The sequence below is a fragment of the Pristis pectinata genome, chromosome 7 (assembly GCF_009764475.1).
Source record: "Pristis pectinata isolate sPriPec2 chromosome 7, sPriPec2.1.pri, whole genome shotgun sequence".
NCBI lineage: Eukaryota > Metazoa > Chordata > Chondrichthyes > Rhinopristiformes > Pristidae > Pristis > Pristis pectinata.
This window is the reverse complement of record NC_067411.1, coordinates 93,534,267-93,549,437: the sequence shown is the minus strand read 5'-3', so window position 1 is coordinate 93,549,437 and position 15,171 is coordinate 93,534,267. Positions and strand designations below refer to the sequence as shown.

Genomic DNA, 15,171 nt, shown 5'->3' with positions numbered 1-15,171 from the left:
GCAGTTTGGCATCTGCTGAATCACACAATTTGATGCTCAACTACCTCTAATATCCTCTGCCTGACATTATGATGTACAGGGGTGCAGATGAATGAAAATGCAATATCTATACAGCAAAAGCCTAGGGATTGTTCTTTGTGTACTAGTCAAACATTATCTTCTATCTTTTTGAATCATTACTTTTTAATCTATTGATCCTTATCTTTATATCATTTTATCTTTAATGGTTTATGGGAATAACAAAGCTAATTAATTCACACAGATTTCTTTTTGCTTTCAATCAACGGACTAAAATGTAAAATTTATCTCCCACATTAACCCATAGAGCAGGGAGGAGCTTTAATCTGTCATCTTCTGGCAGCCAAGCAGCTAAAATAGCAAGTGCAAAACATTGCTGTGCAAGACAGCTGTTAAATTAAGTATTGCAGAATTACAAATTTTGGGATCAACGACCTTGAGGGCTTTGGAGATCTTCCTGTATAAACTGTTAAGTCGATGCTGACTGATTGGTTGATATTTGCTTACTGCACGATCCACCCACTACAACACTGACATACTGTGGCTGCAACAGGTTAGTGGGATAAACAGCAGAGAGTTAATCGGATTCTTTTGGGAGCTTCCCACAAATTCATGTCCTACTTACCTGGAAGGAAATGGATGGCTGATGTGTGAGCATACCATCATTCTCAAGTTCTCTTTCACATCACATACCATCCTGAGTTAGCCACGCATTACCATTCCTTATCACTGGGTTAAAATACTAACAATGTAAACCTAACAGCATTGGAGAAATACCTTGCAATATGGACTAAAGTATTTGGAAAAGAAGCCCAACAACCTCCTTCTGAAGGGCAAGAATGGATGAACAGTAAATTATATTTCTGCTGGAAATGGCCTCATCCAAAGAATTTAGTTTTCATTCACACTTTCTTGTTTTACCTTTTAAGTCACTATTTTACAGCCTGTCCTTGGCAGTTGTGCCTAGAATAACATGCCCTACAGGCAATATTGTTGTCAGTCCCAACAGAATATCTTTGGCAGAACCTTGTTTTTCTAGTATCCCTTTCCTGCTCATTTGCCTTGAGCAATTAAGGTGCTAAAGAGGTATTGTATCTCCGATGTGTAGTATGTACAAAAGAAAAAATGTGTAGAAACTCCTCACCACTACACCACCCCAAACACAAAACAATTGTTTGGTGCTCAGTTCCCCATTTGTGTGATAATGAATCAGATGTGATGCCAAGATTGTATGGTCAGTAAGAATGGGGAAGCTTTGAATGAGGATTTGTGGTCAGATTATCATTAATAATGCCAGCATTATTGTCCCACATTAAGATAATGTATGCCTCTTGCCCTTTAACACAGAGTCCTACAAAGATGACAAGTTGTGTGGGATGATCATTGGGAAAGTGGTACTGCGGTACAATGCCAGGCTTATCCTGTTGTCTTAAATTGTAGCTAACGTGTTTCTCTCTGCGGAGCTGTTTTAGGCTAAAGTATGAGCTTAACACACTTAATGCTCTGTTGCAGATATATTTCAAAATTACTGAAGTAGTCTCGAAGAATATGACATGTATGAGCTGTTCAACTGCTTCTTCAAACAAAAACCACTTGTCTGGAGAAACTGGTGACATGAATATAAATGTAATGTGTTCTGTATTCTTAGTCGAGAACTTTGTCACTAAGCGTGACTTTCCCACGGGAAAGTTTTTTTAAAAACTTGTTTTCTTACAATACAGAGCCAGAACCACATATTTCTTTCAAACAGTTCTCTCAGAATAGAAGAAATAATTTCTTCAATCCTGTGGCACATACATTTTTTCCAACCCATCCTCGAAAGCATGATAAAATTTTAATGATTTTCTTGCACTAATTCAAAAAATAAGCATGATCTCCCTTAATCATGGTTTCCAGCTGACATTGGGCTTTATTTGAATAGCGTAGGAGGCTACAGACAAGAGTCAGAAGGAGAATTAAAGTTCCAGGCAATAGAAGCTCAGGGTTACCCTTGCAGGCTGAATGGTGGTGATCTGCTAAGCCACTGCCTTATCTGATTTCTCTTTTCTTTCCTACATAGGTAAAATAATAGGTGTAGGATCTTCTGTGGTTGCACAAAAAGTTGCCATGAGAAGCAAAGTCATTGGTGAAGATGGAATGCTGAAAAGGGAAGGGGACAGGAAGATGTGTCTGATGGTGGAATCTTATTATAGGCAGAAATTGTGAAAGATGATCCATTAACTGTGGAGGCTGGTGGAGTATAAGGACCAGGAGAGAGAGTGAAGGCTTCTTGGTCTATCTGAGAGGAGAGAGGGTGAGAACCTCTCCCATGGTTTCAATCATGGTCAAAGCCATCTTCACAACCAATTCCTTCACAGCCAACACCTACATTCCTTTCCTTTCTTCCAATCCAATTTACTTCTACGTATGGCTCTTGGAGGTATTCCCCAAATAATTCCATTTTCATATGGTCAACTGTCTAGTTGTTGCCTACATTTTAATCAGGAAACCTGCAAATGTAGATCTTTTCATCCATTTCCTCTCCTCTAATTCTGATGCCTTTGTTCAGAGTGAGAAATAACATCTTTCCCCATCCCAATCATTTGTCAAAGTCCTTGCTCCTTCATGTTCAAGGGGTGTAGAGAAAGATGGCTTACAACTTGTTTAGCCATCTGTGGAGAAAGAAAAAAACAAAGCTGATATTTCAAGTTGATGGCTTTTCATCAATAATGCCACAAGTTTTTAAGTATAGAGAGGCCAAGGAAGAGGAAACAATAAAAGAGAAGTTTTATGAAAGAGCAGAAGGCAGATTGACTGACCGAGTGCACCAGGCAAAAGGAATACTATGACAAGCAAAAAAAAAAGATGGATCAAGAACATTAGTTCCCTAAATGAAGTATTTATTCCCCTGGGGATAGGCAACATATCAGTGGGGGTCCAGGGGATAAATTATGTAGTGACAGTTTGAGTTATCATTACAGAGTAAGGCTTTATGCATTTAGTTTAATGAAGGCTGATAACAAATGTTCATATTCCAATTCATCTCAGCTCGCAAACATTTTGGGTTTTGTAAGCCTGTCACTTCCTCTTGTCATTTGGTCACCTTGTGTCTCAGGTTAGTGGCAATGCAGATGGGAAACTTGCCATCTCTCAAATTTTCGTGTATTGTTAACTGCTGTAGAAATGATTAATCTTCCAATCTACATCGTCATGGCCCTTGCACTTATTTGTCTACTTGCATTGCATTTCCTCTGTAACTGCACCACTATATTCTGCATTCTGTTTTCTTTTTACTACCTCAAAGTAATTATGTATGGCATGATCTGTCTGGAGGGCATGCAAACAAAAGCTTTCCACTCTATCTAGGCACGTATAAACCAATGCCAATACCAAGATACTTCTGCAAAAATCATTATGAACTCTGGGATGGCAGCGTTCAGTTGAGATAAAGAATTGTCTGTGCTTATTTATTTTAAATTACAAAGTCCATCCATCAAAAGGAAGACTGTTTCAAATGGTGATTATTAAAAATACTGAGATGATTTTAAGAATTATTTAATTATGTTCATGAAAAAGATCTAATAATAATAACTGTCATTTAAAAAGTTAAAGTATAAAATACATGTGGCAGCTAATAAATCTAACAATAAAGTTCAGGAATCCTGATCTAGAGGACATGTAAAAGAAGAAAAGCAGAATCATTAGTAATAGCTGCTGTCTGAAAAATTGCATCAGTGTTGAGTCCACAAGGCTGTGAGTACTTAATGGAGATAAGGTACTGCTTACATTAGAATTGTGTGGGACGCTGAGAGATATCAGTGTGGGAGTGGGACAGAGAACAAAATAACAGGTGACCGGAAACCCAGAGAGAGAGTTCCAGATGGAATGGTGATGTCTACAGATCGATCGCTTAGTTTATGCAGGCTTCAGGCCTGTTCCTGATGCAGTCTCTTCTATTTTGGGGAAACTAACTTTGTCCATCTCATTGGTATTGGTATTGGTTTATTATTGTCACTTGTACCGAGGTACAGTGAAAAACTTCTTACATACTGATCGTACAGGTCAATTCATTACACAGTGCAGTTACATACATAGAATTTAAGTTTAAAAGTGTAGAACGATTATAGTAAGGGTAATGAGTAGATCTGTGGAGAGCAGCTTGCAACGAGTCGCCACGCTCCGGCGAACATGGTCAAGGGTCCTCAAGAAGAAGCTAAAGCATATAAGGAAAAGAAGACAAATAGAAAGAATTGAAAAGAAAATAACTAATGTTATCAAATGATTTCACAATGTAAAGGGTTGTTAATCCCTTAAAGTAAACTAGTAAGATTTTCAAGGGCATACATTGTCACTGAGATGGAATTGTTGATTTAAAACATTGCAAGGGAAGGAAAACAGATCACAGTCAAGTTATTAGCATAAATTGGCTATAATATTGTAAGATTGTCTGTGAGGGAATTTAAAGCCAACTTACCTACCAGAAGAAGGAGAAAAGGGGCCAGAGGCACAGACTCCCTTGGAGAAGGATGCAGAAGGACAAGAAGAAGGGCTCTGGCTAGGTGGGAATAAACCCAAGGGTCTTCCAGAAGATACACATCTCCCTTGACCAGTCTAAGGAGCAATGTATCCTGAGGCTAAGATTTTCAAAAGCAAGGGCAAGGGAGATCTGTCATTTTCTGCAGGCACGGGTTTGTGACTGCTTGCTCTGCCTGTAGAAGTGAAGGTTGCTGTCACCCTGAGCTTCTTACTCTCTGGATTATTCCAGCCAATGATGACTGATATATGTCATACCTCACAGTTTGCAGCTCACTGCTGCATGCAAAGCATCACAAGTGCTCTTTACACAATGATAAGGAATTTAGATCTTTCTCTTCAAATGGAAAGCAACAAGGAGTCTGGGAACACAGATTGTCCAGACTTCCATCACTTTGCTGGTGACTGAGAGTACTCCGAGTCCAGACTTCCATCACTTTGCTGGTGACTGAGAGTACTCCGATTGGATGGGAATTAGCTTGATTTGTCCTGCTTTTTATGAATGGAATTACCTGGTCAAATTCCTGCATTGCTAGGTGATTGCCAGTTTAACTGTACTAGAACAGCTTAGCTAAAGGTGTAACCAGGTCTGGAGTGCATGCCCATTAGACTTTGCTCTCTGACGTTTTTTCATATCACGTAGAGTGATTCGAGTTTGCTGAAGTCTGGCATCTGTGATGGTGGTGAACTCAGGAGGAAGCTGTGGCAAGTCATTCACTTGCATTTCTGAATGAACATTATTACAAATCCTTCAGCTTTGATGTCAAAACTCATGTGATCAATGTTGAGGGTGGAGATGTTCTTGAAACTTCATTCTCCTCTGGACTGTTTCATTGTCCATCACCATTCTCAAATGGATGTAATGGGACTGCAGAGCTTTGATCTGACTGGTTGATTGTGAGATCACTTATCCTGCCTATTGCTTGCTGTTTTGTCTTCAGTATTTATCGAGTTGTGTGTCGCTGCTTCACCAGGTTGCCACCTCACTTTTAGACATGCCTGATTCTACTCCCAGAATGCCTTTTGGCATTCCTCATTGAACTAGGTCCCCTGCCTTGAAAGTAAAGTAGGGTGAGGGATATGCCAGCTATGTAGATTACGATGATGTACGTTTCTGTTATTGTTAACGGTGCACAGTGCCTTATGGATGCTGAGTTTTGAGCTGTGGGATCTGTTCCACACAAAGTGATAGAAAATGTCCTTGGTGTGAATACAGGACATTGTCTCCATAAGGATTCTCTGATGGTCAGGTAACAAAACTACCATGGACTGATGCATCTGTCACAGGTAGATTGGTGAGAATAAGGGCAAGAGTTTGTACCTTGTGTTAGGTTGGCTCATTCCTTGCTGCAAACCCAATCTGGCAGCTGTGCCCTTCGGGCTTGGGCCAGCTCAGTATGTGGTATTGCTACCAAGCTACTCCTTATTAAGGGTATTGTAGACACCCAGTCCCCTTCCGCGCCCCTGCCTACCCAGAATACATTCTGTGCCCTTGTCACATTAATGGCTTCTTCCAGCAGGAAGAGCATTAACTGAGGGATGATGGTAGTTTAACTGAGGGAGGATGGTAGTGGTATTCAGGAGACCAGGTCCTTGGGATGTGATGTCAAGTGCTCAGCTCTCTGGTGACCTCTCCTACATTGGCACAACACTTTGGCCCTTGGAGGCTTCCTGGGTCCTCAGGTATATCGGAGTGCCCTCAGGTAACTCTGCATCACCTCAGACTACAAAATCAACAACAATGAAACTGAGTGTGTACCCAGATCATTCATGCCCTGATCCAGATCATTCTTCACTGAAGAGCTCTCCAAGCTGCATAATGAATGCCAGTGGTAATTTGATCGAGTCCTCACTTCCCCTTTAAGAAGTGCAGGCATGGCATGAATAACTGGGGGTTAGTTTCAGCTAGTTCATGGTATTCCTGAAGTTACTTGTGCTTAATGTGTTTAATGGTTAAAACACAATGGCTGGCACCTTGTTGATGTGTTTCATGTGTTCACCTAACAAGGCATGCATCACCATTTTAGTGCATCATTTTAGGAGTAATTAAATTTCTTGGTCACATTCCAGAAGTGTCCAACCTTTGCTCTGTTCTTCTAGAAATGTATCCCTGGATGGTAGTACTAAATTGATTCCAGGTCAGTAAATGTTACATGCTATCTGGTAGCATTAGTGCATTTGTACTTTGCTCCCAAAATTCATTACATTAAGTGCAATGAGTGAATGCTACTCTGTAGTGTGCAATTCATAGCGACGCAGGAGGAATTAGTCAGCAGCAGGAGAATTCCATATCTCTGAACTTGAATGTGACTTCCTGAGCAATTGTAAGATTAGATCTCCGAAGTCCACACTCAGCAATCGTCATCATATTTCAGGTTAATATTTTTCAGAGAGGAAGTGATGACAAGCCAATGAAATTGGACACTAAGGAAGTTTGTGCATATCATTGTTTAGCATTACTCAGTCATGTCATGGTGGTAATTCACCCTCTAGGTTGATTGTTTAATGACTTTGAGCTCAATCACCATTCAGATAACGACACAGGAAAATTTGACATAGTCAATGTCATAGAACCAGAAGGAAAGATGTTAGGTGGTACCAGGCCCACTACACCCCTGTCAGCTTTTGAATGAGCTATCCACTTATCTGATCACTCCTTGTGTACTTAATATTAACATTTATTGATGTAATATTAAGGGGTACTCTCTATAAGGATACCTTGGTGGACATGATGTTTTCTTTTTAAGACTTGACATCATCTTGCTCTTGGTGGCCACAGGAAGTAGCCGTGAAATGGCTGTGGGCAGGCACGGTAGTGTAGCGGTTAGTGTAACGCTATTACAGCGCCAGTGACCCGGGTTCAATTCCGGCCACTGTCAGTAAGGAGTTTGTACGTTCTCCCTGTGTCTGTGTAGGTTTCCTCTGGGTGCTCTGGTTTCCTCCCACATTCCACAGACATACGGGTTAGGAAGTTGTGGATATGCTATGTTGGCGCCGGAAGCGTGGCAACACTTGTGGGCTGCCCCCAGAACACTCTACGCAAAGATGCATTTCACTGTATGTTTTGATGTACATGTGACTAATAAAGATATCTTATCTCTTATCCTCTTCTCTTTTAAAAGTTATTTTGGATTCTACTTTGCTCACTGTTTCTGATAAGTCTTAAAAATTCCTCGGCCTAAAAAAAATTCCTAATCTCTGTCTTCAATCTTCTTGGTGATAATCTTACCATCATGCCCTCTAATTATCGATGCACTATCTTTTTTATACCACACCATCACCATAGATCTCATCTTAACCTTCTACTGAAAGAAAATCCCTGGATCTTCTCATAACTAAAACCTGGTATAATATGTCTCTGCACTGTCTTCATTATTTGACACTCTTCTCGCAGTATGTGGGATGAGTAAAATTTATCCCAGTGCTGTTAATATGTGATTTTTGTGTGTGCATCTAATGTTCTATTTAGTACTGTGTTGTCAACTCTTTCTGTTAACATTAATGTAACTAACTCCCCACCCCAAGTCTTTCCTGCTCCTGTAAAACTTCATTTAGAAATACTTTTGCATCAAAAAAAAGAAAAATTCTCGTGTCATCGATACTGTACATCACCATTTTAAGTGCAAACTAATGAACCACATACACTGCTGTCACATTGCGTTTATCTACGTTTACTTCATGTAAACTCATAACTCCCAGCAATTGTTGTTTGGCTGGTTGCCATTTCGTCTTGTCTTCCTGCCACTGTTTGAGAATGCACCAAAACATCTTGCCTCCCTAATTGTTAATATCACCTTGCTTGAAATATTCAGTGAGTCCAGAAACTTAACTAGGTTCAGTGAATGAGTACAAACTGAAGGGAGAGCAGCCCTCACTCTGCATAGGGATATCTTGGTGGACATTAAGCTACTTTTTAGGACTTGACATCATCTTGCTCTTGGTGGCCACAGGAAGTGGCTGTGAAGAAGGTAGATCCAAAAGGAAATGAAATGTAGAGAATTCAAAAATGTTGATTACTGATTTCTTCACTGACAGGATTTTTTGATTAGTGGATCATGCCTGAAAATGGAAATGGACATTCTAAACAATAATGACTTCACTTTTCATTGTATTATTTTGGAGTATCAAGGTGATATTTTCATTAGTCCTTCAAATATAATGCTCTTAGAGTGACTATGTGCTGAGTGGTTTGAGTCTAATATCTTTACACAATGATTGTGCCAGTACTTGTAATTTATTTGTAATTTTTGTAATTTATAATAATTTTATGTCTTTGCACTGTACTGCTGCTGCAAAACAACAAATTTCACGTCATATAAGTCAGTGATAATAAATCTGATGAAAAACACGATGATGCTGGAGGAACTCAGCAGGCCAGGCAGCATCCGTGGAGAAAAGCAGGCGATCAATGTTTCAGGTCAGGGCCCTTCTTCAGGACCCTTCTTCAGTAGACCTTATTCAGAAGGGTCCTGACCCGAAACGTTGACCGCCTGCTTTTCTACTCGGATGCTGCCTGGCCTGATGAGATCCAGCATTATCGTGTTTTTCATCTAGATTCCAGCATCTGCAGTCCTTTGTTTCTATAATAAATTTGATTCTGATTCTGATTTTGACCTGGCGTTTATGTCAACTTCTAAAGATATGCGACAAAAGTTTATTTTTTAAATTGGTTGTCCATGTTTCACAATCTTTTGGTTTGGACGGAGGTGGGGGGGGAGAAACAAAATTTGCTGTGAATGACTGCCATCTTGCCCCTTGTGTTCCAGCTGCATCAGAAAACGTTTGATAAAATGCATCCAGCCCATGTCTATTGTACCAATGGTATAATTTGGTTTCTCATAAAAAGAAGCAAAGAAATCGGGCCATAAAGTGCTTGTCTTTTTCTTTGCTATGTATATCGTTTTCCTCTGAATTCAACGTATGAATCATTAGTGCACATTTTTCCTTGACTCCTGCTATTCAGCAAATTGATCAGTACAGAAGCCCAAGTGTTGCTTGCCTGCTATACTGTAACAATCTAGCTGATACCCCCACCTTCCACACACCCACACACACACCCACACACACACCCACACACACACACACACACACACACACACACACACACACACACACACACACACACACACACACACACACACAAATGACTGTAGTGGAGGAGGCAGAAGGGAGGAGATGCTGTCAGATGCCTTTTTCTAATCATGCAGTCATGGGTATAATGATAGCATTTTGATTCAGGAAAGAAAGGTCCAAGTGGAATCACTACTCCTCATGAAATGAAATAATCTGTGTCTGCATGCAGCATGATTTGGACAACATTCAACATAGGCAGATATGACAGTGACCTTCACCCTGCAGGGCAGTGACCACATCCATCACAAGAGAATCTAACCACTTCTCCTCAATATTCAATAGTGTTACTTTCCCAGCTGTTGTGTTTGACATCCAGAATGGTCACAAACCAGAAACCAGAAATTTAACTGTAACAGCCACATAATTAGATGCTGGATAGTCGGCAAATGATTGAACTCGTGGCTCCTCACAGCCTTTCCATCATTCACAAGGCACAATGTCAGAAAAGCAGTGGAATTGCCAGCACTTTCATGGATGAGTGCAGCCTTAACTACACCGGAGAAGCAGCTTGGACATCCAGGACACAGCAGCTTGCTTCAGGCACCTTGGACATATAGTCATTCCACAATCAACACAGTGGCTGCTGTGTGTGTATCATCACTGAAAAGGAAACTGCTGCATCTTGCTGAAGCCTTAACAACAATACCTCCAGCCTACAACCTCAATCATGCGGAAGGCAGAAAGTACATTGGAATACCACTATGTGTAAGTTTGTAAACAAGTCAGTCATTGCCCTTACTGGGAAATATTGCCCATGGCCTGCAAGTGAAGAAAAAGAACAACACAAAGCCTTTCCAGCACAGCTTCCAACTTACTTTTGCTCTGTTGTTTCAGGGTCTGTGCAACCACAATAATATATGCGAGACAGCACCAGCTTAGTATGCCAAGTCATATTTATTCATCCAATCAAGGCAACAAAGATAGAAACCTTAACCAATTAGCCTTGTGCATTGCCTATCTTTCACTTGCCATTGGTTGCCTGTCCTCCTACCCCTACACAATGCTCTCCCAGCAACTGTAGCATGGCTGGTAGAAGACTCTTCACTTACTATAGAGATCAATCGTCTCATCACCTCTTGATTTCCTGAGGGTAGTGACCTGGGCCCATTCACCTTCAGCTGCTTCATTAGTGACTTTCCTGTCACTCAAGATCAGAAGTGGGAATGTTTGCTGAGAATTTCGCAATGTTCAAATCCATTCACAATTCCTCAGCAATAAAGCAGTCTATACCTGCCTGTAACATGACCCAGACAATACTCAGACTTTGCAAATGCCAGGCAATGGTCATCTTCAGCAAGAAAGAGTCTAACCACTTACCTTTAATATTTAGTGGCATTACGATGGATGAATCCTCCACTGTCAACACCTAGGAGGTTACCATTGACCAGAACTTCAACTGGACAAGCCACATAAATACTGTGGCTTCAAGAGCAGGTCAGAGGTGGAGTATCCTGACACTCCAAGGCCATTCCACCGTTATAAAACACAAATCCACTTGGGCACCATCCAGGACAAAGTAACATGCTTGATTAGTATTCCATCCATCACCCTAACCATATATTTCCTCTCCTACTGGTGATGCACAGTGACTACAATTGCTCAATTGCAATGCCTCCCAAACCATTATCTTGACAAGGGCTTCAGGCACATGGGAAACCTACCACACACAGGTCCCTCTCCAAGGGACACAGCATCCTGACCTGGAAATATATAAGATATCTTTATTAGTCACATGTACATGGAAACACACAGTGAAATGCATCTTTTGTGTTTAGCGTTTTGAGGGCAGCCCACAAATGTCGCCACGCTTCCGGTGCCAACATAGCATGCCCAGACTTCCTAACCCACACGTCTTTGGAATGTGGGAGGAAACCGGAGCACCCGGAGGAAACCCATGCAGACACGGGGAGAACGTACAAACTCCTTACAGACAGCAGCCGGAATTGAACCCGGGTCGCTGGCGCTGTAAAGCATTACGCTAACTGCTACACTACTGTGCCTGCCATATTGCCACTCCTTCATTGCCATTTGACCTACATCCTGGAACTCCCTATCCAAGAGCATTGTAGGAGAACCATCACCGGAAGGACTGCAGTGGCTGACCACCACCTTTTTGACAGTATTTATGGAGGGTCAATAAATGCTGGCCTAGGCAGTGATGCCCAAATCTCGAAGAATAAATAATTAATTTAAAAATACTGTGACTCGGTGTGTTTTTTCAGATGTCAAAGTCTTGGCATTCTGTCAGTAAAATGTACACTAACAGCAAGATCCTTCTGTCAGATATAATTTGATTTAATAATCTAAGTAAGATTAAGCTGAATTTACTTGATTGAATTTGGCATTCCTGCACTGCACAGCAATCGCTATGCTATAAATTCAAGACTAACTTTAGTTATGTGGATAGAACAAAGAAGCTGGGCTTGTTCTCCTTGGAATAGAGGAGGTAGTAAAGGGATTTAAAATCATGGAGGGTAAAGACTAAGAGAAATTGTTCCTATTGCCCAGGGAAAGCAGAGAGAAGGATCAAGAAACAGGGACATAGGATAAAGATAATTGATAAAAGATCTAAATGTGATATGAGGAAAACTTATTTTTAAACACAGTGAATTGTTATGATTTGGAATTCAGTGCCATAATTATTAGTGGAGGCAGATTCAATTACAGCATTCAAAAGGGAGCTTGATATGTATCTGAACTGAAAGAGTTTGCAAGGTTATGAGGATATGGTTGGGGAGTGGGTGTAGCTGGATAGAGATGGTATGGACTCAATGGCCTCCCTCCGTGCTGCAACCATTGTGTGATTCCATGAAGTTTTTGGGAGTCTCAACCATCTACCAATTGCTATAAATGATTCCTTAATTTTACTCAAGGGGGAGCAGACATTCCCCTGAGAATTCTGGTTACTATTTGTCCCTCTGCTAACATTGGCAAAATCAGATTATTTACTTATTCAGCTCATTGCTACTTGCTAGATTTTACTGCATGGAGAATGGCTAATGTTTTTCTACAAGCTATGCATTTAAATAATTGCAGCAAAGTGTTGTTACAGACTGGATAAGATGCTCTAGAAATCTACTAGAGGTGTCATATAATAAAGGTTGCATTGCCTTCGGAGATCTAAATTACAGAAAGTCTAACTAATCTGTCATTATTCTGTTTAGTTGTGAGATTTATATAATACTTAGAGGAATATTTTTCTATGAAATTCATGAAATTTCAAAATTCTCAACAGAAGAGAGTCCACCTTGTTCCTGCCCATTGTGCACATCAGATAAAGGGAGCTGCGTACCTTTCTATGAGGGATTAGAACTGTCAAAAGACATTGGAGCAGCCTACTTGGAACTTCATAGTCTCAACGACTTCAATGTGGGGAAGTACTTCGGAGGAGTGGTGAGCAAGATTGTTATGCTTTCACTGGGTAGTTATTTTCTATGATACAATATTTTAAGATAATATTATTTGCTTCGCAATCTACTGTTAGATCAAATGATTACAGAGAGACTGATTTTGGAAATTATTGTAGTATTTAGCTTCAGTGTGTTTTCTTCTGAAGATGACGGTGGAGCGTCTACTATTGCCACTGCTAGAGCCAAAGGGTTGGGAATGTATTTTTTTTCTAGCTTGCTTATACTGTTACACACACCATGCATTTTGCTTTTCTCTGTAAGGGTGTTGCTCTTGAGACTGAAAAGAAAACACTGTTTACATAAAACCTTTGCTGGACCAGGTTACAAACTTCTGCCTGGACCCTCAAAAATGGCCATTGTCACCATTCAGGATGCTTTAACAATTAGCATCAATAGGTATTTGGTTGATGATGATATTAAAGGCTTGAACACCATGTATCCAATTACTGACCTTATATCTGGCCTTCCATAATTGACTTGCAGTGGGAGCTGTGGAAAGGCTCCATCACCAGTACAATTTACTAGCAGTGTTAAAGGTTTTAGTTGTAATTAAGTTCAACTTGTTTGGACCTTAGAAATAAATCTGACATCCTAATGTTAATCTTTAACATTCAAGATAAGAAGAGAAACTTTGAATGTTGCAAGCCTCAAATTAAAAGGCTGAAATAGCCAGGAGGCTGCCCTGCATTGATCTGAACAAAGTTGGGTTAATGTTTGAAGGAATGAAGGTTTAGCAAAGGGTTGCAATTAAAATGTTAACATGCATTTTCTCTTTCCAGAAGCTCGTGGTGCAACTTGCTTGCAGTTTAAGATTTTAAAAATAAGCTTAGAGGTTTAGTCCATCAAAAGGTTGAAAAACTGACTTTGTAAACCTGTAGAGACTTGAACTAGGTGGCGCGGTTTGGCCGTCGATTCTTATGATTTGCCCCTTAATGTGTAGAACAGGATATTGGTGCTTCAGTTTGCTGTGCGCTGGAAACTTAGGAGGTACTTGTGTGCCCAAGCCTTCTGGCCATCTGTGAAGACACCCCTGCAGATAGTGAAAAAAAGCATAGGAGATAGCATCACCCCTGACTTTGTTGCACACTTTCTATTAACCAAATGTTGAGATGCAATGTCAAAAATTTGGGACCTTATTACATGTTTACAAACTTGATCGGGTCGGTGTGCAATCTGAAGAGACCATTTCTGTAAAGCTCAATTTTGGGTTCTGGGTGTTGCTGGCAAGGTCAGCAGTTCTTGCCCATCCCTAACTGCCCTTGAGTTGACTTTTTGAACAGCTGCAGTCCTTCTAGTGGAAAGTATTTCTATTGGGGAAGGAGTATCACTATTTAGACCCAGAGATAGTAAAGGAATGGCAACAAGTTTCCGTGGTCTGGATGGTGTACCAACACTGGACATGTGGCACAGAAGTAGGTAGTCCACATTGGTGTATATGCTCCACTCCAGTCTCTGCTTCATCTATCAGTGTAACTGTATTCCCTTCGGTAGCCTCCCCTTCAATAGATCTAGACTGTTCACTCAAGCCATTTCCTGTGAAAGCAAGGTCAGCATTCAGACTACTTCTTGGATCAAGAAGTTTCTCTGAGTTATTTATTGGAAGACAATCTTATTTTGACAGCCCCTAGTTAGGCACTTCCCCACAAGTGGAAACATTCTCTTTGTGCCCACTTTATCGAAACCTTTCTTCATTTTAAGATCCTGTTAGGTGACCCCTCAATCTTCTTTACTGAAGAGAAATGTACACATTCTTTCCTGATATGTATAACATCACATTTCCATCATCTGGAGAGATGCATAATATCTTGAAATGTACACCATTTCCATGCTGACGTTCTTTGCCCATTTATACTAATCCCATCTGCCTGTATTGTCTTTCTATCATGTCCTTCTACACCTTGCCTATTTAAGCGCCTCTCTAAATGTCTCTTAAACTTAGTGATTGTATCTGATTCCACCACCTTCAGCAATCACTCTGTGTAAAAAAACTCTTTCCCCTCAGATCCCCTTTAAAACACCTATACCCGCTTGCTTTTGATACCCCTATCATGACAAAGTGATTTTGGCTATCTACCATATGTAAGCCTCTCATAATCTT

The 15,171-nt window shown here is 40.5% G+C and overlaps 1 protein-coding gene across 4 annotated transcripts in view; it reads left to right on the top strand.

Annotated features, from left to right (window-relative positions):
* Positions 1–15,171, top strand: part of rhobtb3 (Rho related BTB domain containing 3) — a 72,871-nt gene that overhangs the window by 25,792 nt on the left and 31,908 nt on the right. For 3 of the 4 annotated variants that reach the window (XM_052020145.1, XM_052020140.1, XM_052020144.1), the window contains exon 4: positions 12,899–13,056. In XM_052020145.1, coding sequence (XP_051876105.1) covers positions 12,899–13,056 — 158 coding nt within the window. The remainder of the gene's footprint in view (positions 1–12,898; positions 13,057–15,171) is intronic. The other variant, XM_052020141.1, reaches the window with a different exon arrangement.